The sequence below is a fragment of the Sus scrofa genome, chromosome 2 (assembly GCF_000003025.6).
Source record: "Sus scrofa isolate TJ Tabasco breed Duroc chromosome 2, Sscrofa11.1, whole genome shotgun sequence".
NCBI classification, from domain to species: Eukaryota; Metazoa; Chordata; class Mammalia; order Artiodactyla; family Suidae; genus Sus; species Sus scrofa.
In genome coordinates this window covers 113,128,230-113,155,178 of record NC_010444.4, presented here as the reverse complement: position 1 = coordinate 113,155,178, position 26,949 = coordinate 113,128,230, and the positions used below count along the sequence as shown (strand labels likewise).

The 26,949-nt window shown below is 34.9% G+C and overlaps 1 protein-coding gene across 1 annotated transcript in view; it reads left to right on the top strand.

The window, feature by feature from the left end:
- The window catches only part of FBXL17 (F-box and leucine rich repeat protein 17), a 491,431-nt gene that overhangs the window by 325,386 nt on the left and 139,096 nt on the right, over positions 1 to 26,949 (top strand). The window contains 1 exon segment of the mRNA XM_003123817.6: positions 2,387 to 2,463. Coding sequence (XP_003123865.4) covers positions 2,387 to 2,463 — 77 coding nt within the window.

Here is a 26,949-nt window from a genome sequence, read left to right as displayed (position 1 = left end):
CCCACTTATATGGAAGTTTCAGGGCCGGAGACTGAATCTGAGCCTCAGCAGCAACTTACACCTTAACTGTGGCAACACCAGATCCTTAACCTACTGTGCTGGCCCACGGATCAGACCGCACCTCTGCAGTGACCCGAGCCACTGCAGTCTGATTCTTAACCCACTGTACCACAGTGGGAAGTCTGTGCTTTTCTCTGGTAATTTTTTCTTTCTTTCTTTCTTTCTTTTTCTTTCTTTCTTTCTTTCTTTCTTTCTTTCTTTCTTTCTTTCTTCCTTCCTTCCTTCCTTCCTTCCTTTCTTTAATCTAAAAAAAATATGCTATTTAATTCTTAGTCGTGTGTTTTCTCTTGGCTATTGCCTTTTGAGTAAGCTAAATATATTTGTGATATCTATTCATAATAACTTTTCTCTGTCATGTAGAGAGGAAACCTGATGCTCCTGGCCTTTCATCAGTTTTAGGACAGTTTTCATCCAGTGATTGATTATCTTATTTTATGTACATACTGGTTCTTGTTGCCTACCTATGAAATAGCATTTGATCTGGCTAGTAAAGTGAAATCAATTTGTGTTATTTGCTGTCTGTAGTATGCTCTATATGTCTTTAATTTTCCCGTGTGCTTGTAGCCTATCTAATGTAGACTCAAGTGGCAGGAACACAAATAGGATATTGTATTTGTTTAGAGTTTTTCCATAATCACATATAAATTTAGGTGTTTTGAACTATTTGAAAAGACCATGAGAACAAAATAAATGACATGAACATGATTTCTGCACTAACTTATTGCATTTTATGGTAATCATACAGAATGTGAATTTGCTAACTTTTTGGTAGGTGGTAGAGGAGGACAGAGAGCTATGTAACTTCAATATCGCAGAAAGTGGCCTGATTTTTTATTAACTCTTTATGATATTATAATTATCTAGGGCCTTTTTTTCCTAGTATGTGAAAATTAGTATTTCAAGTCATATGTAAAACATGATTGTTGCATGTAATGTTTCATTTATGCTTTTATTTTTCCTTTTTCATGACTTTATTCAAATGTTACATTAAAGCCAGATGACATGGAATTAGGTTTAAGAATTTCCCTGCATAATAAGCTGTATCAATCATAATTACATTGTTATTCTTTTAAGTTTCCTTTTGTAGCCATGGAAGAGCTTATCCATTTTTATCATAAATCTTTTTTGAAAAAAATAGTCAAAAAGAATGTTTATTCAGTTATTCTGAGGAACTCAGAAATGTTTATCATTCCATTAAAACAATATTCTATAAAAATATTTTTAAAGGAAAAATATGTCTTCTCCATAACTAATTTAACCTTCAGTAATGAATTCTGTGAAGTAAAATTGTATAAAATTTCCTGACATTTTATGAAGATACGTACAAATAAGCCAGACAGCAAATAAAATATCTGAAAGACAAAGATGGATACTTAGTAATTTTTTGATGGATTGTACACATAGGTATCAAATTACTTGATCCTTACTTCCTTGAAAAGGTTAATGACTCTTTTTGCTTTTACCCTTTTATTTAACTGTTTTTTATAAAGATTAAAACAGGAACTGCACTGAGGGACACATATGTCTATGTGTCAGTATGACTGTATAGGTTTTTCTGATATAGGGGACTGAGCCACCAGGTGTATAGCATTGTTAATCATGATTTTCAGTGTTCATTCAGTTCTGTGCTTACATATTCCACTATGGCTGTTAGAGCAGAGTGTACCATTCAAAACCCTTTTAACTTAAATGAAATTAGAAAAGACTTTAAATCTTACCTATCTATATTTATATTTTTAAAATAGCCTATAGGTATGCAAGAATTCATTTAAAATATTAAGACTAAAACATTTTAAAGGAAAAGATGTAAAATTTTTTTTATGTGTACATATTTTTCCTTCATCTTTAATCGGTATGTTAGAGATTTTTAAAACATTTTTATATTGAATAAAATTTCAAAAATGGGTATTTCATTGTTATCAAACTATCATTAATATCCACTTTTAATGACATCCATGTGTATTCTAGTTTCAATATATTTATTTTATTATGTAAATGACAGATTTTTTATATAGCACATATTTACTTACCTTTTATTATCAAACATAACGCTATCCTTATAGGAATATCTTTTTCATTGCTTTGGTTTTAAAAATACGTTAATCATACATATATTTAATTTAAGTCATTTAGGTATTAGAGCACTTGGGTTTAAATCCAGGAATATAATACCCTTTCCTGAAACACCTTGAAAGAGGTTTGTTGAAAGAAGAGAGCTGTGCATTCATCAAACACTGATCTCTTCCTGATATAGTTGTGGCCAAACTCTTGCTGATTTAACTTGAAAGCCATTAGTATAACTCACCACTTATTGTGTGTGTTTCAGGTGTGTGGAGGTCATCGCAAAGGAGGGACAAAACCTGAAAGAGCTGTATTTGGTGTCCTGTAAAATCACAGATTATGGTATGTAATGAGCCATTGGCCTAATCATTTTCAAGAACAAAAAGGTACAAAAATCTTTGAAAGCTTTTTTAAAAGACATCAAAAGGTACTCTCTCATAGAGACTATTTATTTTTTTCCCTGTACTAACTCTGATCATACCCCCAAATCAAGAAATCATGAGACTAAGAATCAGAATAAAATTAATATGTGTATCAGTTTTTCACCACATGCAATCATACATGCATATGAATTTGTACACACATACACACTCACATAGGATTTAAAAGTATGGTTAAAATAAATATCAAGATAATGAAACATTTGATATAATAAATAGAACTAAAGAAATTATTATGTTGATTTGCTTAATTCAATGTCATAAATGTATTCATGTTGACATTCCAAATGCCAACCTTCTTAATGCTTTAAATTTTTTAAACACTGGAAACTTCCAATAGGAAGATTAGCTACGTAGGAAGTAAAGTGTATACATTTGTTTGTAAGATTATTAAATTATTTTAATTTTAAGTATCCCTTTAAAATGGAGAAAAGCAAGTTGCTTTTTAAAAATATGAAAAGTACAAAATCATTCTGATGGAGTCATAAACACAGATAACCTAGCCTTTCCTTTTTTTGTTCAGCTTTATATAATTTTTCCTATTAATTTCATATTTAATTCATCATTAAGAGTTTTAATGATATTTGGCTTTATGAGAGGTGGTTTCCTTTTCTCTTTTCTGATTTTTAAATTTATTCCATTAAATTGAAGACTATGCTTTCTACCTTGAGGAAAACTAATAATCCGTTAAGTTTTTTATTGTTAACTCTGACATATGCTAACAAATGATTCCAATCCTAGGATGTCATACTGATCGTCTGCCCTGGGTAAGAGAGTTGTATTTTATCAGCTACTAAATTTATCCTTTGGAAGAACTCTTATTAAAACTATAATTAAAAACATACATAAAGAGATTTAGCGTAAAGATAATTTTGTTTCAGAGTTCATTGCTTGAGAATGGCAAATGTCTTATGTGGATTTATCCGTAATGTTTCTGGGTTGTTGGTTTTTTCCTAATTATACCATGCGGAGAAGAGTGTTTTTTCCCTTTGTAGTTTGTTTTCTGGTTTGGCCTATTAGATTGCCACTTGGATGTAGTGAGTCTAAAATGTCCATTATCTTCCTATTGTCTAGGCCTTAGCAAGTTCTCTTTGCCCAACATCTGGCATATCCTCAATACTTGTAGATTTGTTAATTAACTTGGACAGTCATTCATTCCAGAGTCTTTACTTGGTGTTCAAGGTCCCCTATCGGCCCGTCCAATCTTATATGTCTGCCTTTTACCTGTTTGCTGCCAATGTCAGATTGTTAACAGCCAAGAGAGCTATGGATTAAATTCCTTTGAATGAATGAATTCCTTTGAATAATTTCCTGCAATGGAAAATACAGCTAAAATTACACTCTGTTCCAGCACTAGTTACGTTAGCCAGTGCAAGGAAATGTTCCAAAAGGTATGAAAAAGAGAAAAAGCTTTGGTCTTGGAACAAGTCTGGGATCAAATTCTGTCTTTGTTCTTTGTCTGTTCTTTGGCCTTTGGAAAGTTCCTTCCCACCTCTGAGGCTGGTTCCTCATTTGTAAATCGGGGAACTAGTATTTGACTTCATGGTCCTGTATGAACCTGGTACCCTGTCTAAGGATTAGCACAGTGTGTAATGCTGAGAACATTTGTTCTCCTACAGGAGGGGGACAGAGAAAAGATTCACACAGAATCCTTCTACTTCCTTTCCTTTCTTTGAAAGGAAGGTCTTGGAAAAAGTTTTTGTTGTTATCATTGCTACTGTTCATTGCTATTGTTTAGTGATATTCTCGTGTTTTCTGGTGTTTTAAGATTTGTGGATTCTTTTCCTCCTGGTGAGGTAAAAATTATGTTAAAACTTTGCTCATGTGGTTTGCATGTATTCATATCTCTGAATATTTTAGGTCAGTGGTTCTCAACCCTCTCTGCACATTAGGATCACCTGGGGAGCTTCTAATATATTCTGATGCCTGAACCTTACACAAGACTAATTAAATCAGAATTTCTAAGAGGTGGGGCCCAAGCAATAAAATCTGCTTAAGTGAAGTTAATGTCAGTCAAATTTTAGAACCACTGATGTAGTCCAGTTGAGAGGAGTTAGAAGTGAAAATTTTGAGGACTTCCTCCATGGAGGCAAATCTATCACGGTTTTTTCCATACCTCATTGCTTCCAGCTAACTTCCAACCTCTCTTTTGCACCTCCTCTCTCTTCCTTCTTTCCTAGGAAAAAATCTCTGTGTGTCTGTTGGTTCTGTCTTTCAGAATGTTGGGACACAATTGAGGATGAGGGGGAAAAGGTTAATAGTTTATGAGATTGTACTATAATTGCTACTTGATTATAAAATTAAAAGAAATTACTGAATGCTCAGCTCAGCTCCTCTTTTTTCCCTTGGTACCATGCCAATAACACATGAACAATTTTTTCAAAAAGACAGCAAAAGGGATTATTCACTGTAACCAGAGAAACAGCATGTTATTGAAGGTAACTGTCCTGCTACGGGAGGCTATCTGTGATCCCTTGCCCTGTGTTAATTATCAGTTTTAAGAAGGAAAAGGAGATGCCTTTTTCCTTCCTTAGCTGGATAATTAGAGACATCTTCTATAGGATTTTTGGGTTACTGAGTCTACTTAGAAATTGTTAATTTTTAAAATTATTTTTTACAATTTGTATTTATATTGAAGTGTAGTTTACTTACAGTGTTGCGTTAATTTCTGCCGCACAGAAAAGTGACTCAGTTATACATGTACATTCTTTTTCATATTCTTTTCCATTGTGGTTTATCACAGGATATTGAATATAGTTCCCTGTGCTATGCAGTAGGACCATGTTGTTTATCTATTCTATAAATATATATATAATAGCTTGTGTCTGCTAATCACAACCTTCCCCTCCATCTCTCCCCCATCTCCCCCTTGGCAACCACAGATCTGTTCTCTGTGTCTGTGAGTCTGTTTCTGTTTCATAGATAAGTTCACTTGTGTCATAGTTCAGATTCCATATATAAGTGATGTCATATGGTATTTGTCTTTCTCTTTCTGACTTACTTCACTTAGTATGATAATCTGTACGTAGATCCATGTTGCAGAAATTGTAAAATTTGATGTATACCCTGATACTGGGGAATTTCATCCTTCAAGAGACCACTCCTTAATTCTCCTTCCTATTGCTTTGCTCATATTCTAGCTAGTCTCCTTCTCACCTCCTCTTTCCATTTCCATGGTGTTGTGTTTGTACATGCTCTCAGTACAGTATCTCAAATTTTTGAAGTTTTTTTCAGGAGGCATTGATTCAGAAACAGCAGCTCGCCTCGCTTATCATTTATAATTTTTGTCAAGATTCTCACAGATGTTGAATGTGGTATTATAGTGTTTAGCAACACCTGGCCAGGCTGTTATGAAGTTATGTTCATTTTAATTGATATATGATATAGTTGTCACAAAGAAAACTATCATTCTAATAGGCTTCTTATTCCCCAAATTGAACATAGATCTTTGTGGTAAAGGATAGCAATTATAAACAAATCAATAATTCAGGCACCGCTAAATGGAAAATACAGTCTTGGGAAATTGCTCCCTAAAGAGAAATCTAATATAGTCACTCTTCTATCACTAAACAAATAAATGTTATAGGCCATATCGTGGAAGAAAACTCAAACTAAGGAATTAGAGAGTTAGGTTTGAATTTGCTTTTTCTTTCCTTTGTGACCTTGAGCAAATGACTTAACCTCTTAGTTTTGTCATCTGTTAAGCACATGATAATAAACACCATAAACATAAAAGGTAGTGAATATGAATATAAAACATCTGTGTCGAGCTTGGTGACATACTGGATACTCACTAATTGGCAGTTGTTATAGCATCACCTCTTTTTCTGAAGAAGAATTAGCCTGCCTCCTACTCTAAGGGTGCCTTTCTGTTTGTGGGAATCATTATTTAGAAGTTTGATCTGTATTAGTCTATACCTGCCTATTTGGCTTCCACACTTAAGCCATCAAAACCAGATGCTTATTAATAAGGAATAAAAGATTCAGCAAAATGTTTAAAATGTTTTTGTCTGCCTATCATAGGTTTCCTCGCTGTCTCTTTTCTCTGTTACCTTCATTTTTATTTGGATAATTTTCTCTTGGCTCTGCTTAGGCTTTTCTTTGTTCTTATAATAATTCGTCACCTAATAATTTCCAACCCACCTTTCTGGTCACTTTCAAATACTTTTCTGTTGAAAACTGTCCTCCTTTAGAAAAGTTTATCCTTAGGATTAAAAGGAAGACAAGGAGGAGAAATCAACTTGTATCACTCAAGCCTATGGAGGTCAGAGTCATTCTTTATCAGGGTGCAAGGCATAGAATGTGTGGTATCATAAATGGGATGGATGAATAAAGCCCTTATCTCCAATGGCACCTCCGTAGTGAAGGTTAGCAGTGTCATGGGAGAGTTGTAAAAAGGACCCAGGTTGCCTTCTGGCTTGTTATTACATTTCTGTTAACTTTAGCACTCCTGAGGACCCCTGAAATATACTCTAGAGGATATCTTTTTGCTTCCCATCTCAAGTTGTCAAGTAGCCTTTTAATTAAAGAAGACTGTAAACATTCACCTATTGACATTGATATCTGTGGCCTCCAAGGTCACTGACAAGCTACAGGCTCACTCTGGACCCCTCCATATTCTCTTTGGTCAATTGCACAGGTTCTGGGGCTGCTCTCCCAGAACAGTCTGTGACTGCCCCTTACTCTGCCTGCACATACTCTGCTGCCTGATCTGGGGCTTTCAACCTAACACCAGAGTGGGCTACAAAAGCTTTTGCATTGTTCTAAGCGAAAGGTCTTCCAAGACAAGGAGGTCATTGTCCCGTGGTTATCCTGTGAGATGTAATTTCCGTTGGCTTGTCACATGACAGGTATGATATATATTCATTCTGTCAACAAATATTGATTCAGTACCTACTGTGTGCTGGGCCCAGTGCTACACATAGGAGATGCAGTTTCCACATTCCTGGAGCTTTCATCCTAGGAATGAAAGGCAGGGCTGGCCTGCTTATTAAAAAAAGAGCTGGGGGGGGGAGGTAATGCATCTCCTTCTTCCAGACAAGCAGAATGGCAGGGAGTGCCTGCTGACATTAATCTTTGCTTTGGTCTAACCCGTGCCTCACCCCAGCCTTGTTGACCTTCTAACGCTATTGAAAGATTAATAGGTTGTACGTTCGCTACCTCTTCTTGGGATACCAGACCTCTTTAGCTATTAGTTAACCCCAATTGGGACCCAGGATACATTATCAAAGTCAGCACACAGAAGAGACAAAAAGGAATCCCAATAAGCACTCTGGGTTACACTAGCATCAAGAGTGCTTCATTTTTTTTCCTTGCCAAACCAACACTGATACATTATTCAAGAAAAGAATCTTATACCCAAAATAATTTTGCTCTTTCTCATATCATCTTATTTTTCATATTATTAGGTATGCATTACATACAATGATGTCCCGTTTACAATTAAATTCTTGGTTCTTTCCTTTTATGTTTTGTTTCATTTTCAAATTGTATTTCAAACTGCTCCAAGATTGCTGGGTATGATTCAACTCCTTTTGTCAGCAGGAATAGCTAATAGTTGTAAAATGACAGAGAAGAACTTTAGAAAATCCATTTGCAAGTCAAAAAGAATGCCTTATTGTTTACTGTTGATTATTCTCACTTTATCTTCATTCTATCATTTAAATATAGATAGCTTTTATTGTTTCTAACAAAATTGCACTAAATTGCTAAATCTTCTATTGTTGCCATTTCCCTTGTTTATATGTCCACCTTAAAAGTTATTCCTCTCCACTTCTAATTCTTTATTTAATTCCTGGAGTTCCTCACTGCTGGGTTTATATGTCTACTCTTGTACTTAGCAATCCTTATGTTCTCTTTTTTCTTTCTTTTCTGTAATGGTCATGACTTTTCACCCCGAATTTAGTATTTAACTTCAAATTTTTCTAATTTTTTTCTCAACAACAAAGAAAATTGTTTTTTCTTCTCTACTTCCTAGGTCATCCTAAGACTGCAACTTTATAACACTGAAATAAAAGACTGAATAATAAGTGTTTATTATAATAGACTTTTCATAATAGACTACACATCTCAAATCTATTGAGAAGCCCTTCTTAAGACATTTCTTTAGGTCTCCTGTAACTAGTACAAAGGCCAACTCTAGCTTCATATATGATGAGCTTTTTTAAGTTAAATCTTTTAACTTACATTTAAAAGAGAAATGGATCAATTTCTGTGCTTGACCCTGAACTTTCTTTTACTTCTAAATACATTAATGTTGGTCCAAATCAGTTTATTAATTTTTATAAGTAAACTAAATTTCCATATTTAACTGAATTATCAACTAAAATATTAACTTTTCCACTTTCCTTTTCTCAATTACTTTTAGCATTCCTAAAATAGAATGTTTGATTTTAATTTTAATTAACTATTTTTAAAATGAATCTTATGAAACAGTTCTATCATAGATAAAAAACAAGTTGTTCCAAGTCACATAAAAAGTCATTTTTTGGACTCCTCATTGATTAGTACCCTTGAATGTGCGGGCTAGGCATTTATTTTCCTTGAACTATGCTGTAGAATGAATAGAGATTTCATCAATCATTATCAGTGTTATATCAGCGATGTGTAGATCTAAAGGAGATTGCAACAAACATCAGGACATAATAATAGATAATAATAGATTTCCAGTATCCTGAAAGAGACAATTTCTTAATGTTTAAAACTTCTTGTAAATAGATGTCTCGAGTGGTAGTGAGCTCTCTATTATAAGAGTTATTCAAACTAAAACAATCTCTTTTAAAGAATAAGGAAGGATGGACACAGTGGGTAAGGAACTGACCTCTAAAATGTTTAAATTTCTTTCTAATCCTTGGGTTTATACTGGACCTGTTCCATTCTTGTTCCATTCAGCAAGTGTTTACTGTATGTGTGCTTGTTGGGTGCTGTGGAGAATACAGAGATGATTGAAGAAGAAGAAGATAAAAGCACTGAAAATGTTTCCCAACGTACTAAGCAACATGATGATGTCAAATAAAAAATGAGCCCTATGTGATATAGGGGCTAAGGAGGACAAGGTCTTGAGAGATCAAAATCTTTGGGGAAGGGTTTTTGCTGGAAGAAACACAGGAGGACCTATATGAGAGGGAAGGGCATTTGAGGTAGTACAGCCCTAGGAAAGGCTTAGAGCAAGAACAGGTGTCTGAATGGATGAGTTTGTATGCGTTGGTTAATCTAAAGAAAGAACAGAAATCATCCAAAGTGATTACGTGCACACACGGGCAAATTTTGAAGAAACCTTATGAAAATATTCTAGTTGAAAATTCAGGGTAAGTTCCAACTTTCATCTCGACTTTTCCTGTCTTATTCACCATTCCCATGGTAACAACTTAACTTACATAAAAGGAAACACTACTTTGGGTTCTAACTACTAATCAGTACCCAGTTCAATTGAAAGAAGTCAAGTGCAAATTTTCATAATAATATTAATAGGATAATTAACATTTATTAGCTCTTTTCTATGGGCATTATTCTCTTAATTCCCTTAAGAGATATGTACTATTAGCACTTTAGCTATGTACTATTAGCATTCAAGCTAAGAGATGTGGAAACTGAGGCCAGGAAAACCTCAGGTTCACACAGTTTGTGAGAAAAGGTATGGAAGGGATTCAATATTAACTCAGTCTCTTGGGTAAACCCTCATAGGTCAGTGATGTGCTTAGAAGTGTTTCCTATTAGAAAGCTTTTTTAGATTTTCCTAGTCGTCAAAGCTTAAACAATATAACTGAATCCCATGATACCACGTTTTTCTGTGTATATATAAAAAAAAGTCAAAGAGAAGGTACCATATGAAATCTAATTATATAGTTATAGAACTTAATAGGCTTAATATACTTATTTGCTATAATTCTGTTGTGCTGGCACCAAATATCACTTGTGTTCTATGATCAAATATCCCCTAGCTGGAAGTTAGAGACTCATTGATATTCAGTGTGTCTTCATGTATTCAACAATTGTTTTCTTCATAATTTCAAAACTGTATATAATTCTTCATGAGTTAATTTTTTTTCTTACACTCTTTCTAAATTATTACCAAAGCTTATGAAGAGGCAGAAATACCACTACTCTTTTTTAATGGATGAGAACATTGAGCCCAGGCAGGTTTTAATTAATTAGCAGAACTTTAAACAATAATATTCCCATTCCAAATCATGTATTGGATTATGTGCAGATAACTTCTTAAACTTATCTGCTTTTCATACAGAAATGAATTTCTTCATTTAAATAGTCCTTTAAAAGTAATTTTACCCAATACTAAATGACCTGATTTCATAGCGTTTTTTTAAAGTGCTGATATTTCTAGATACACACAGTTGTACTGTTCTCAAAAACGTAAGCAGTTGTTCTCTTCTTTAAGTTCTTCTCCCTTAAACCTGAGCTCAGAAGTTCCTGGGGCTTCAATGTCATCATCTGCATCAGGTGCCCTTTACTTCTCTTAGGAGAAGTGATCTCCTAAGAGATTGAATCTCCTAATTGAGTCTCTTCTGTGTGGCTTTGCTCTCTGCCTTCTTTTTGCTCTTTACCTTCAGTGTTCCTCATCCTCTGAGGTATCATGAAAAGTAGGAGCAAAAAGAGGGTTTAAAAGCCAAGGGCTACATCTCTTCCTTCCAAGCGTTAAAACTTTATCTCTTCCACCTAATAGCTTCTTGGGACTTAACTTCTCTTTAAGATAATTTTGTCCTCCCCGGCTGTGTGTTTGACTAAATCTTCTTCACTATTTGCTGATTAATTAGCCTACTTAAGATCCTTGGCATCCTATTTATTTCAGGGAGGAAAAAAAAAACCCAAAAAAAGAAAACAAAACTAACATTTGCCAAGTTTCCCATTAGAAATTGATAGCAACATTCATAGCAAAATATAAATTAAACTAATTGATTTTACTGTATGGCTTTCACTAATTAGGCTCACATTATTATATCCACTAACACTGATGAGATTAAGCCTTATCAGAAGTTCTAGCTCTTTTTACTTACTAGCAAGGGCTTCATTATATTAACAGCAGCTATCCTTTATTGATTTCTTGGTTTACTTGAGTTCGGTTTATATAGGAAAGGAAGGAATAATACATGATTCTTTCTCCTTATTTACCTGTTTTCGAAATACTAGTTTAGTTTATATTATCATCCAAAAATGATCAATGATGAGTTATTGGTTTTTTAAGTTATCATTATAGACTCACTAATCCATTGTAGTTATTTTTAAAATTGATACTCAGATTGTCCTGTCTTTGGTAGCAGAAGCTTCTTTAAATTGTTTCCCATGTCCATTTGACATGGGCTGATTATATTAAAACATACCAGACTCATCTTGTGCAATTCATGCTGGAGACATGGCATCAGCCTTCTTTGTGGAGGACTTTGGTTCTTTGAATGAATTAGGCTTTTAAAAAACTTTATCTTCTTGGAGTTCCCTGTCGTGGCGCAGTGGAAACCAATCCGACTAGGAATCATGAGGTTGCGGGTTTGATTTCTGCCCTCACTGATTGAATTAGGGATCCAGTGTTGCTGTGAACTGTGGTGTAGGTCAGACACGGCTTGGATCTGGCATTGCTGTGGTATAGGGCCGGCAGCTACAGCTCTGATTAAACCCCTAGCCTGGGAACTTCCACATACCAAAGGTGCAGCCCTAAAAAGACAAAAAAACAAAACAAAAAAACAACAAAAAAAACCCCGCTTTACCTTTTAAGTCTGTGCTGCACTCTGAATCTTATATCACTGTATTTTCTGCCTTGTATTCCTCCAGCTTAAAACCTATTGTAGATCTCATCACAAGTCCACACTTTCCATTACAACTCAGCAACATCAGCCCAACTGAGTGTTAGAGAGTCCTCATTTAGGGATTCTCAACGCACTGGAAACATCTAGTTCCTTATACAAGCACACCTCATTTTATTTTGCTTTGCTTCATTGCACTTTGTAGATATTGCAGTTTTTACAAATTGTTGGTTTGAGGCAACCTTATGTCAAACAAGTCTATTGGCACCATCTTTCCAATAGCATTTGCTCATTTTGTGTCTCTGTGTCACATTTTGGTAATTCTCAAAATATTTCAAACTTTCTCTTTATTGTTATACTTCTTATTGTGATCTGTGGTCAGCAATCTTTGATATCACTGAAGGCTGAGATGATGGTTAGCATTTTTTAGTAATAAAGTATTTTTTAATTAAGTTATATACCTTAGTTTTTTTAAACAATGCTATTGCACACTTACTAGACTGCAGTATAGTATAACCATAACTTTTATGTGCACTGGGAAACCACAGAATTCATGTTACTTATTTATTGCAATATTCACTTTATTGTGACAGCCTGGAGCCGAACCTGCAGTGTCTCTGTATCCAACATTCTCTTAATTCTACTCACTGTTTCTGCTTTGGGATAAATTAGGGATAGAACTTGGGAAGAAGTACTTCTACATTTTAGCTACCCTATTAATTTTCTGGGGATTTTCTTCTTTCTTTGTCTCTGATGTTCTGCATTTGTTTTAGGTAGATGTTAAAATATGACCTCTTGGACCCACTTGGGAATAAATAGAAAAGTATTCAAACAATATGATGTTACATAATCTCTTTCAGGGGCTTTTAAACTTTCTTGTTCTACAGTGAAAAATATATGTCGCATGTAAAGTGCTTGTTGGATTCTCCCTAAAGTGATTTCATCACTTACTAGAATAACTAGCAGTTTGAAACAAAAACACTGCTCTGATTCATCTTCCCCTCCAAAGTATAGATAAGAACTAGATCTGTCAGTGATTTGCCTTAGAGTAGAAAACTGATGGATTTTCTTGGTATAAAATAGACACTATTCTCAAGGTAGAAGGTGCAACCTTCCCAAGCTCATCAAATCCCATATGTTGATCTTATTATCTATGAAATAAGAGGTTAATATTCCTTTCATCTCATATCTTTGAGAATAGCAGAATCAGATTCTCTTTTTGATTTTACTTTAGGGTAGATATTAGATGGAACATTCTCCTGAGGCAAAAAAAAAAAAAAAGTAGCTTGAATAATTTAATTACCTAATTAAGTCAAACTTAGGTTTAACTTAAATATTAAACTGTTCATTTTAACCCTTATCCTAAAACATTCCCTTGACTTTTTAAGACTCAGTCAATTAGAATTTATCTGTCAAATGTGTTCTTTTTCTTGGGTTTATCTGCATGACATTAAATAAATAGTTTGAACTTTTCAACTTTTCAAACAATTGTGTTGAGTTGACGTGGCTGATTCAGCCTATGTGCCTCTGTGTGCTGTGCATGCCAAATGCCTGAAAGCAACTTGTCTTTCATTGAGAATGACTGAGCGTGAGCAGAGAAAAGAGAATTTTACAAATTAGAAATAAGGAGTAAACAAAAGAAAATTCTCCCTGTTTTTAGGGAGTTGAGGTACTTTTTTATTTATATATATATAATATATATATTTAAAAAGCCATATGTATATGATATATATATCATGTATATAAAAGTTATATGTATTAAAATATATATATTTTTAAATTAACAGCCTTCATACTGATATAATGTAAATTTTGCTTGCCAGAATACTTTCATATGGTAAATAATTCTTAGAAGCAGAAAATAAAATATGTAGAAAACTAGCTAAGCAGTATTTGAAATGTGATAATTGTATGTGTTTTAACTAAGTACTGTTTGATAAGTGATAATTGTATATATGTTTTGATCATCTCAATCTCTTTCTTAGGTTAACTTTCCCATTTTTTTTTTCTTTCTACTATCTCTTTCCTCACATATGGCTCTAGGAGTTTCTCCAAGAAAGCAGTTTTGCTTTGAAGATATTTCATTTCCTCTCATAAAGACTTCTTCTGTTCTTTTAGATTTAAATCACAATAATGCCCTCATAGGATCCAACCCCTTTTCTGCCCTCTGTCTGAGAATCTTTCCAAAGTCAGCCTGGGAAAATCAGATTTGGAGATTTGAAGTCCAAAGATGCTGCTTTGTGGTACTGAGGATGAGACAGTACTCATGACCAAGACAAAACCATCTAGAATGACACTTTCGGAACCTGCTTGAGGGGAATATATTTGGAATTTTGAATCACTTATATCCTATGGTGGTAACCAGAAACTTCTTTTAAATGAATGAGAATATGTAGTTCCTCCCTTATTTGTGGGTATCAGTTACTCATGATCAACTGTGGCCCAAATATATTAAGTAGAAAATTCCAGAAATGAATAGTTTGCAAGTTTTAAATTGTGTGACTTTCTGAGTAGCATGATGAGATCTTGCACCATCCCATCCCAGCCGGGAGGTGAATTATCCCTTTGCCCAGAGTGTCCAGGCTGCATACCCCACCCACCCATTACTCATGTAGTAGCCCTTTTGGTTCTCAGATGCATTATTAGAGTATCACAGTGCTTGTGTTTAAGTAGCCCTTAGTTTATGTAACAATGGTCCCCAAACGACAGGTGTAGTGATGCTGGCAATTTGGATACTCTCTTATTGTGCCTAATTTTAAATTAATCTTTACCATAGGTGTGTGTGTATAGGAGAAAACATGTATATGGCTTGCTGCTTTCCAGGGTTTCAGGCATCTTCTAGGGGTCTTGGAACATGTCCCCCACAGATAAGGACGGACTGCTGTTTTATATATATATATGTATATATACAGGTACATATATATATGAATGATAATACCACACATATATATCATAATAGCATACATATATGATATATATACATATATATCATCATAAATAAGAGCCAAGCCAAGTTTGAACAGCAATGAGGAACTTAACATTTCAGCTCTACAAAATAAATGAAGAGTTTGAAATTCAATCAGTCCTATTTTATGTTTAGGCAAATGTACTTGGCTTTTTATGAGAATCATACCTTCTGCTCTGGTTTACATACGAAATTGGGTGAAATTCTCTAAAGCACTCGTTTTCAACTTTGCCATTACAACACACCTTGCAATTAAGCTTTGCAAACGATTTTCTTCCTAAAAAATTATAAATAAGAATGGATTCAGTGATTTCTTCTTTTCAGTCACTTGGATTCTGATAGTATTTCCTTGAGTGGCAGAAAGGGAGATGAGGTTAGCAGGCATGCTGAAATCTGCACATAATTTGGGGCTTTTTTATTGTCATAGCTCACCAATATACCATTATTAATTATTTACATGCTTACAAAATGTATTCTTATGAGGCCAGCCCTCTACTTCCGATATGCATATTCTCCTAAAATTTATGTCATGATCTTTTGCTTCCACAGTATTTGGAGGCTGGAGCAAATTCAGGGAATATAGGCGAGTATGTGCTTCACATTCTCAGTATTATCCATCACATTCATCAGTCAGCGGGGAAAACACTGATTCTAGAACTGGGGGCAGTGAGGACAAAGAGGGCACCAAACACAGCACAAACCTGAAGAAAGATTCCCCCCCACCCCCTACTGCAAACAAAATTATGAAGAAAGGTAAATTATGTGGAAAAAGCTTTTCAGTAATTATGCTTCTTTTCTCATGTAGCACACACTTCATATTTTTGTTAAATAGAATGTTGATTTGGAAGCTGTTTTCTCAGATTTATGAAAAAATAGAATTTTAACTTTTTATTCAAGAAAATTATCTTTAATAGCCTGCATGGCATATACTTTTAAATTAGTTATTTTAAGACACAGCGTTTAAATTAGACACCTACTGCAGTTCCTTAAGGTTTCCTGATATATCATGAGGCTCTTAAAACACTTTTTTACATGTGGTGGCTCTACAAATATTTACCTCTTTTTTTTCAATTCAGGAAGCCAGTTGAAAATTTTAGAATTAGAATTTGGAGCTGTGGAGAGTATTTTCGGACTATTACAAATCTATCTAAATCTACAACCTGCTAGGAAAGATCGAATCCCTTCCATCTTGTGATTGTAATATATGATTTGTGCGGACTTCAGTCTGTCTCCCAAATATGTTTAGTATTTTCTAAACTGAGGTTCTGTTCTGTGCCAGGGAGGTTTCTAACTGTGCGTGTTCAGTCCACTGATTGACTGACTGAGAGCTAAATTATTCTTGCTAACACATACTCAGTTCCCAACCACTGTAGAAAAGAGGGACTCCAAGACCAAAATTGGACCCTCACTAACAAAGCCTGCTTTCTGCCGCTAGTAATCCTTACACAGTGAATGAAAATTCAGTGACCTATATTCTTCCATTTAAATCCTTAAAAATTTAAATTAAAACTTTGTCAACAGTAATTCTAACCATACTGAAGCAAAAAGAGCGTTCCCTGCAATCTGGCGGCACTAAATGTAATTCATAACTATCAAAAATCCGTTTTCTCTGCATAACTTTTAAGAATGCTCCTGATGTCTTGAAAATTCCATGCAATTTTCTTTAAAAGTTGGTTTGGAATGCCACTGTGCATCTTGAAGCCCACATACAGTGAGTTAAATTACAGCAATAGCATATTTCTCAAGCACCATATAGTTGCAAATCCTTTATCCTGGAGTACATAGTAAAGGATTTTCTCCTTGAACAGTGAAGGAAGTTGAACTTTGGGGTTGTTTCAATTTAACACATGATGTGCTGCACACTTAAAGATGTGTTTTGCCTTTCCTGCTTTTTCTCCTTTATTCGTTCTTGCCTCCCATAAAAGGAATTAAGTATGTAATGCCGATTTTAAAACTGGATCCTCATTATCACTATTCTCAAAGCATCATTTCCCCACACTGGCTTAAGTAAGTACCTGCTTTTTAGTGGGTTAATCTAAATGCAGAGTGGAAGGCTCTTTACTCTTCACCACATCTTCCACTTCTTTGTTACCATTGCTGGTCTTCTCTGACTCACAAATGGCATCACTATTCAGCTTGTGACTGCGGCTGAAACTGACATGTCTCTGATGCTTTACTTTTCTTCATACCTCTCCTTAGCATCCATTAACAAGCCAGGTCAACTCTACCCTCAAAATGTATCTCAAGTTGAGTTAGCTCCATGATAACTGCACAAGCCCCTTAATTATATCCCTTATTTGTCTTCTTCTTACTTTACAGTCCATCACAGAGCAGCTACAATGAATCTTCCAAAATATTCTTAGATGAATGAGTAAATTACAGTGTTATTAAAATTAATTTGTTTGTGATTTTAACAATAGTTGTGTATCCTGGGCTGCATATAGACTTAAAACCAAAAGAAATGTTAAACGTTTAAGTACCCCACCTACCATGAGGTTGTATTAGGTTCGACTAAACATTTAGACATTTAGCTATCATAGTCTGCTAGAAAGGGTGAAGGATGGGAATCTCAGCTTGCCCTAGAGGCGTCCTGTTCTGTAGGAGGCTTTGCAGCGGCTCATGCCCCAGTTCATCCCACCATCAGGGAAGCATCTTTCACCACCAAGTGGTTCAAGTACAAGGAAATGAGAGCCATGTAGCATGGGTACAGGTGCTGCCCTGGCTTAGAAGCTTCAAACCCCAAGAACTAATAGGTATAGAATCTAGCGTCCCTAAATGTTACTTGCTCACTTATAATTAGTGTACTGAGGGAATCTCAGCAGTGGTGTCCCCATCATGTATTTACAGTTCTCTTAAACCAGACAGATGCCATCTACCAATTAGGGGATCATTGATACTACAAGCAACGTTGCCTAGCAACATGGTTATTGTACCATTTTAGGAGAACACATCTAGAAAGTTAACAGAAGGTCATAGTCCCATTCAGAAAGGGAATGGTTTTGTTAGTTTGTAGTTTGTTTATTTTTTTATTCTAGGACACAGGAGAGCTAATCCCAAGAGAGCTAAACCGAAGAAACTAATTTCTTTTCTGTGCTTTTAGCCAAAGAAGAAGGTTGAAAGAAATACATTTTCATTTACTCAGATATTTAAATTCTGATTACTTAAATTCTATTTTGGTCATTGTAATGAGCATTAACTCTAAAATTTTGTATTGATGAAGTCATTTAATTAGAAATTAGTTCCATTTTGGATACTTGGTTTTGGCTTGTCATGCTTTCATTAAAAACATAAAAATATCCACACATACCATCCTTAGTTCTCTGTTTGGAGTTTTATTTTCTCTGAATTGGACTGTAGCTGGTAAATAGTTACAGTTGTTATACATACAAATATTGCAAAACTAACAAAGTCTACTACCATATATGAAGAGAATTTTTCTTTCTTCTACTCAGGTTATTTAGGGTTATGAGGACAACATTTTAATATTGTTATTTCCTTTGAGGTTTTATATTTTTAGATCAGTTTAATGATTATGCACATCAGTTATTTCATAATTTCATGTGTCCATGGTAAATGGAAGTGAGCACAGGTGTTTGTGATTATGTGTCACCTACGAGTGCTTTGTGAACCTAGGGCTTATGTTATATTCCACCTAGTAGATGGTGTTACTTCACTGGCCAAATGCTTTAAAATAATTTATTGTGCTATATTTCTCTTTTTCTTTACAACAAACTCGTTTTTGCAAGATCTTCCTAAATGGATATTGTTTTTGTTCGTAGTGAATTTCAAGAGTGTAAGGTTGATTTAAATGCTTTTAAGCAATCACTTATCATTAATGCACTGAATCATCATGGAAATGTTGAGAGCAATTTAAGGTTCTGCTATATGATATCCTCTAGTGAGATTTTATTGTCTTGAGATTCTGGCTTATCTACCTTAATAGAAACTTGAAGATAGAGTTTTTATTCAGGGCATGGATTACATTAGTATAGGATATTATGAAATTTACTTTTCCATCAAGCATACGTATTAAATTTTAGCAGTAATCACATATCCATTGTCATATATGAAATATTGTCATTGTGCTTCTGAGTATACCATCTGAAGAACAGACCTGATTTTCCTCGTCACACTCTGAAACAAACAAGCAAACAACAGAGATGATGAACATATAAATGTGAGAAGAATTTGGCCTTAATAATGCTGACGGAAGGAACCTGTCCTCATGTCCTCCCCACATACTTCCCATTACCAAGTGTAACCACTTCTTTATGTTTCTACCCCAATCTGGTGAAGCCTGAGCAGTAAGTGTGTAAGAATCGTCTGGTTAAGGCAGAAGTTGGCCTCATCTTCAAGGTTGCCAGAGTGATGTTGTTGTTATTGTTATTATTATTCCCATATACATACACGGAAATAATAAGGCAGCTTCCGTTTTAGAGCACACCATACACTTATGGCAAATCTGGAAAGGAGGGAGCCCTATCCCCATTTTATAGATAAAAAAAACTGAGACCCCGGAAAGTTCTGTAATTGGCCCAAGGTTATTTAGCTAGAAGGCAAATCTGAGTTTATCTGAATTTAGATCTCTTTTGCTTAACTTCTGTTATGTGACTACCTTGACCTTTTGGTTTGGAGAATTTCCTGTTTTTCACCTACCTTGTCTTGCCTTTCATTATCTCTTTTCTACTTCTTAATTGGCACTGCATTTCAACTTGTTTCTTTGCTTTGCCTGTGGTATATGAATGCATCTCTACTTCAGACTGTTGAGTAGTTTGTGCTCAAGCACCAAAGAGCACGAATAATCACTTATCTATTCATTTAATCAACTAATAAGTATTTATTGAGTATCTATTATGTGTAAAGTACTCTACAAGACACTTTAGTGAGCATGAAGGTTGAGTTAGACCTGCCTTCTTTTGCCTATGTCCTCCTTGAGAGCAAGGCTAGAGAAATATAAGAATGAAGGAAGAATAAGAAGAAACACCCAAAGGAGTCAGAAGTAGTTCATTTCAGGAAATAAGATTTGGAAACGAGGAAGTATACAGCATGAAGCTAATGGTTTAACTTTTTTAAACAATAAATATGCATTATTCTGCTAGAGCTAAAACCAGATGTAGACAAATTTCGAAAAGAAAAGCATTCCAAGCTGTGGTAGGACAGTAGGGATGTAGGAAATTGTTAGATGTTTCCGAAGTATATGAGTCTTATGTGGCTAGTGCCTAAGATGATGGAGGAAAAATCCATAATTCTTCCAACCAATAAATACTTAATGAACATCTAGTTCATGCTGTCACTGTACTAGATACTAGGGACACAAAGGTAAAGATACCAAGGTTCTTATGTTCATCCTACTCCCTCTCACATTGGTCTTGGTTGGAGCCATAGACCTGTACAACATAACATGGTGATGGGGATGTATGATGAAATCCTTGTACCAGATGCCTGAAGAATATAGAAAAGGCCATCTCAGGTGACATGGGGATGTCACTAAAGGCAGAGAGAGCTCACCTGCAGACAAGAAGGAAGACAGGGGCAGCAGAGCCATGAACAAGTGTGATATGATTGAAAGGGACAATGCTTTCACCTGCATCGGAGAATTCTCAGAGATGAGAGTGAATGGAAAGTTAGTTTGCAGTGAGATGTTGGCAAGCTTTAGTGCTAAAAAATTTCGACTTTATGCTATAAATGTTGGGAGTTATTGGAGGTGTTTGAGGAGGAAATTGACAAAATCAAGTTGACCTAAAACAGAGCTCTAGCAGCCATATAGAGGATGAGTTGCACTGAGAAGAGATCAGAAAGATACTGGAGCAGTTTACAAAAGAAGTGACAAATCTCAGTTTTCTCAGGGATTTTGTCTTTGATTTCTGACCTCAAAATTATATATATATTTTTTGAGTAATATATGTGTGTATATATATGTGTGTGTGTGTGTATATGTATGAGCTCCATATTCTAGTGACATCTGTGTCATTTAGAATTTGAATTTGTATTATTTATTAGAATTTATATTTATAAGATGTATTAAGAATAAAGTAGCCATATATTTAAAAATAAGTTCTTTAAATCTTTGTAGATCATAATCTTGAAGAACAAAAATGTTTCAGGTAGCAATGTCACATGCTAAATACCTGTAGTATAAAATCACATCAACATCTGTGATTCAAGAAACAGTTTGCAAATAGAATCCTTAATGAAGTTTAGCCCCTTTTGTTTGAGTTGAAGAGCGTATTTCTCATATATTGTCACTTGCCTCAATATCAAATATCTTTGATTTTCATTCTAGGCCATCACTATTCAATACAAACATAATGCAAGCCACAAATGTGATTTACATATGAAATTCAAAGTTTTCTAGTATCATATTGAAAAAAGTGGAGAGGAACTGGTGAAATTCCTTTTAATGTATTATATTAAATAAAATATATCCCCAATATTATCATTTCATCATGTAATCAATTAAAAATATTATAACTGAGCCCGTTTACATTTTTCTTAATACATAGTCTTTGAAATCTGGTGTGTATTTTACCTTTACAGCATTTCTCAGTTTGAACTGTCTGTGTTTCAAGGTCTCACTAGTTACATGCATTAGTGGCTATCATGGTTAGTATCTAGTATATTGGAGAAGGTGGCTCTATTAACCATCTTTAATGTAAAACTCCATTTCTGAATTTATTCTAAATTAGTGAAGTATGAGAAAAATGAATGTCAGTGTGACTTCTCTTTGTCTTTCTTTGTGGCAAAGATGCAACCCGTCACTGGAAACGGATTTTATTCATTTTATTGCCCTGGTGACTCAGGGTGTTAATTCATCCGTCTAGTAAAAAGACCTTAAGTTTACCTCCTTCTTCATCTTTCTGAGGCTTTTTCTTTCTTTTTATCATCTCGTCCTTTGTTCTCAGCTGTAGTATCATTTATAAATAAACCAGACTATTCATCTGATATCTTCGAAGACAGATAGGAGCAAATCAGCAGAAATAAAAAGGAAACCATCTCCTTCATAACTCCTTGCCCTCTTGTAATGAAACCTGTATTATTTGATATGGTAATGAATTCTTCAAATTGTTTTCAAGATGCCATCTCCTTAATATTCTTGGGTAATGAATAGCATGGAGCACTGTTCTCTCATTAGGGTGCCTAGAGGGGTCACGGAAGCCCAGGTGGAGTGGATCCCCTGTAGAGACATCCATCTGATTTCTGGGCTGCACTTCACGATGAACCCTTGGAAATGAGACAGTGACAGTAGAATACCAGAGTTCAGCATTTCAATCTTACATATAAATTGGGAGGGAGCAGAGAGACTAGCTCTGAGTATTTTGTTGGTAATTTCACATGTGCTGGATCCCTTAGTCTTCACATTATGGACCTTCAGTATCTGTCTATTATTGTTATAATGATAAGGAAATATGCTCAGAATATTTGAAAATGTTGCCTAAGGGTATAAATTAATGGTAGAGAAAAGATTTAAGCCCACATCTCTCTGATCCTAAATCTGGTACTCTTTCCACTACAATATGCTGTCGGCTTAGATGATAATCTTTCGCCCTTGAACGCTGTGCTGTGAGTTTTCAGTGGAACATGGTGCACAGGAGCCAGAAGACAGTTTCTAGTCCTTGTCCTTCCGCTGACAGTATGTACAAGCGTGTGCAAATTCTTTATCTTCTTTCTAATATTTTATATCTGTATCTGTCTCAGGTAATGTGCTAGGAGTAGTGAAGTTAGTAATGCATTCCATTTTCTAGGAGAGGTATCATGGTAAAATATAATTCTCTCTGTCTTCCCAAATCACCATCTGCTTGAAAGCAGAGGCTTTATTGCTTTGGAGTCTAGCAGGCCCAAGTTCAGGACCCAATCTTGGTTCTTAATATCTGTGTAAAGACAAGCAAATGATTTAGTCTCCCTAAGTCTCAATTTCTTCATCTGTGAATCAGACCGTTGTGAAAATTCAGTGAAAAAATGTATTAGATAAGATTTATCCTTTCTTTACTTTTTCCATCAGAAAAAAATGAGAGTTTCATTCAAAAAACACCTTTTACATGAAAGTTAAGTTCTTAGTGTAAATTCAGAAAAGGAAAAAGAAAATTGAGTACAAGAGTGTGATCAGAGAAGGGTTTGGAGAGGGTGAAGATTAAAGGCTGGTGGAAAAAGGAAGGAAGGGTTTGCATAGAAAACTGGGCAGCAGAATGAGCAGTGTCACATGAACAAAGGTGAAAACCAGGCTCGGCGGATGTGAGAACATTCAGAATTTGTAATGATTTATGAGCATTTCAGCATGGTTCAAGTTGCTGAGTTTTTGGTCATACGCTAACCATAAAATTAAGTAGCTTCTTTTGTTTGAGTATCTAAAAGAATAAATCTGTTGTGGTGAGCTGTCTCTTCCAGACTCAGCTACCGCATTGTACTTCATCAGCCATGAATTCCAATTTTTTGACTCCTTTAATGTTTGCATTTTTCCATGTCTGCATTTCTTCATTTTCCAGGTTCCATGTCTAGAACTTTCACCTTCTTTTAGAACAGCTTTTTTATGCCTTTTACTAGGTTTCACAGAACTAATTTAAATGCTCATTGATGTAATACTACTTATTTATTTAATTTATTTAATATCATTTATTTTTATTTGATAATTTTATTAAATTAAACTTTAAATGAGACCAGATTACTTACATTTCTTACATCTCATATCACTTTTCAAAAAAAATAATTGCTTCAAAAATCTTGAATAATTTATAAACCCCTCAAAAGTTTGAGTTCATTAAGCTTTTGTTTACGTTGGTACATATGTATGTACAAACTCTTTAAGGACAGGTGATTTTTTTCTTCCCTTAAAAGTAAGGGAAGTTTTGCAGTTCCTGTCGTGGCACAGCGGTTAACAAATCTGACTAGGAACCATGAGGTTGCGGGTTTGATCCCTAGCCTTGCTCAGTGGGTTAAGGATCCGGCATTGCTGTGAGCTCTGGTGTAGGTTGCAGACACGGCTCAGATCCTGCATTGCTGTGGCTCTGGCATAGGCCAGTGGCTACAGCTCTGATTGGACCCCTAGCCTGGGAACCCCCATATGCCGCGGGAGCGGCCCAAGAAATGTCAAAAAGACAAAAAAAAAAAAAAAGTAAGGGAAGTTTTGTAATCTCTAAAACAAGGCCTACTGGAATTGATGAGGAATATATCTTTATTTTCGGTTCTTTTGATTCACCTGATATAGGTTAAATATCCTGTACTGAAGAGTTTATTTAGCCATCTTTACCCTTGATGGAAGCTAAATCACATTCAAAATTATTTCTAATTCCTCAAAAGTGCATGCATTTTAAATAAATCAGATTAAATGGGAAATGATTAGCCTCGTACACCATTGAAATTAGAACAACCACTTCTGTATGTTTTATATATGTGTGAAGATATGTACTCATATATAAAATTCAGAAATAGCAAATGCTGGGTGATACAGTGTGAAAATGGTCTAATACCATTTTAATTCATTTTCTGCTTTTGGAAAAAACCTCTACATAAAGTATAGTGACAGTGAACACACACGTTCAGTGAATCCCCACAAACTGAATATGTCATATAACCATCCAGATCAAGAAACATTGCTAGTACCCCATAGTCTTCACCCCCCCATTACCCTTTCTAGTCATTACCTATCACAAGGGTAGTCACTATCATTCCTTCTGACAGCATAGATTAATTTTGCCTCCTTCTCAGCTTAAAAAACATTTTCTTTAAACATACATGACTTATAGAAATATCTAAATAAGTTTTATAGTATGCTTTTTGTCTTTTATGTTTATATTTTAATATTCAATTTTAAATGCAATCTTCAGCCTGAAGATAAATGATTCATAAATGAATTAAATGAATTATCTCAGGCTTCAAAGGGAGGAAGGGAAGCTAATACACACACACACACACACACACACACACACACACACACACACACACACACACACACACACACAGATTTTGCCCTACCACAATATCTTCTGAGTTAAAGCAATGCCCATATTAAGAAAACACACCATTTCACTGATTTAAAAAAAAATCAAAATTATTTGTCATAAAAATGGAAGATTTTCTTTTTAAAAACAATTTTTTGTGGTACCATGTCACTCACCTTTATTGGAAATAATTTTGAAACCTTCTTGAATAGTTAGAAAAACAAGCCAGCTTTATGAATCAGTGTTTATTCTGTTGGGGAGTCAGTGTTACTCTGTCTCTGCCAAGCCTTCTGAGTTATTCTTTTTTTTAATCTTTAAAATTTATTTTAAAATATACTGAATTAATCATAATGATAATTTTAGCCTAATTTTAATATAACTTTGAAATTCTCTACTTGCTAATTTTTACTCTTCGATTTCTGCACTGCAGCCCTGACTAGGACACTGAAGGGATCATGCTTTCTTGAGCTAAAGGCTGTTAGTCTGAAGTGAGCTTGATCTGGTAGGACAGACTGTATCCAAAAACTGGTTGGCTGTGACTATCAGATATAAATTTTGGTGTTGGAGTTCCCATCATGGCTCAGTGGTTAATGAACCCAACTAGTATCCTTGAGAATGCGGTTTGATCCCTGGCATTGCTCAGTGGGTTGAGGATCCAGCGTTGCCTTGAGCTGTGGTGTAGGTTGCAGACACAGCTCAGATCCCGTGTTGCTGTGGCTGTGGTGTAGGCCAGCAGCTACAGCTCTGATTGGACCCCTAGCCTGGGAACCTCCATATGCGGCGTGTGCGGCCCTAAAAAAAAAAGACAAAAGACAAAATAAACAGACAAACAAACAAATAAATAAATAAATTTTGGTGTACCACCACATTTTGTTTTAACATTGCCATAACTTAACTATTTAGGATAATGCCACAGTACAAAGAAGTACAATTTAAAGGAAGATTCCTGGAAGAACAGTAATACCTACCCACTTTTTTATCACAAGCATTATATTAAAAGAAGATATTACATGTAAAAATGGAACATCCTATGAAAATATATATATTAAAAATATATATTTGATTAAATAGTTAAAGGAAAATATAAGAAACGTTCCTGTTTATTCAGGCCTTGACTTTTAGATATGTGAAAAGCATCTGCCTACACTGTTTATTACTTTGTCAAATGTATGTAAAAGTGGAGGCTGCACTGACATTGAACTTTCCTGATACATCAAAATGTCAGAAAAATTACACGTTTAATAGCTTTGTTTAGAACATGTCTACAAATGGGGGTTTAGTAAACCCCTGTATCTCTGTAATTTCTTACCTGATGATCTGTATGATAGAGCTCCAGAGTATATATCAGAAATACCCATGGATAAAGAATGGTCAACGACCACCTTGCCATGCCAGTCTAAAAGAAGCTTTTTTTGTCCAGGCAAGTTTATAAAAGAATTAAAACATAAAAGAAAAAAAATGTTAGGAATGAAAAAATGTACAAGAACTATGCTTTGAAAAAAGAAAACAAAATCCCAATTATTCAGGTGCTGGCTAATAACTTGATGAAATGCCAACCCCAACCTCCACCCCCAGTGATATGTCATGCTGTTTGGCATTTGCTTTAATAAAACAGTCCAGTCAGTGTGTGCACTTTAGACCGGGGGTATAGGTAGGGGTCTAAATGAAACAATTTTGCCTATGCATTGATTGTTGAAGCTAGGTAATAGATACATGGAAGATTATCATATATATATACA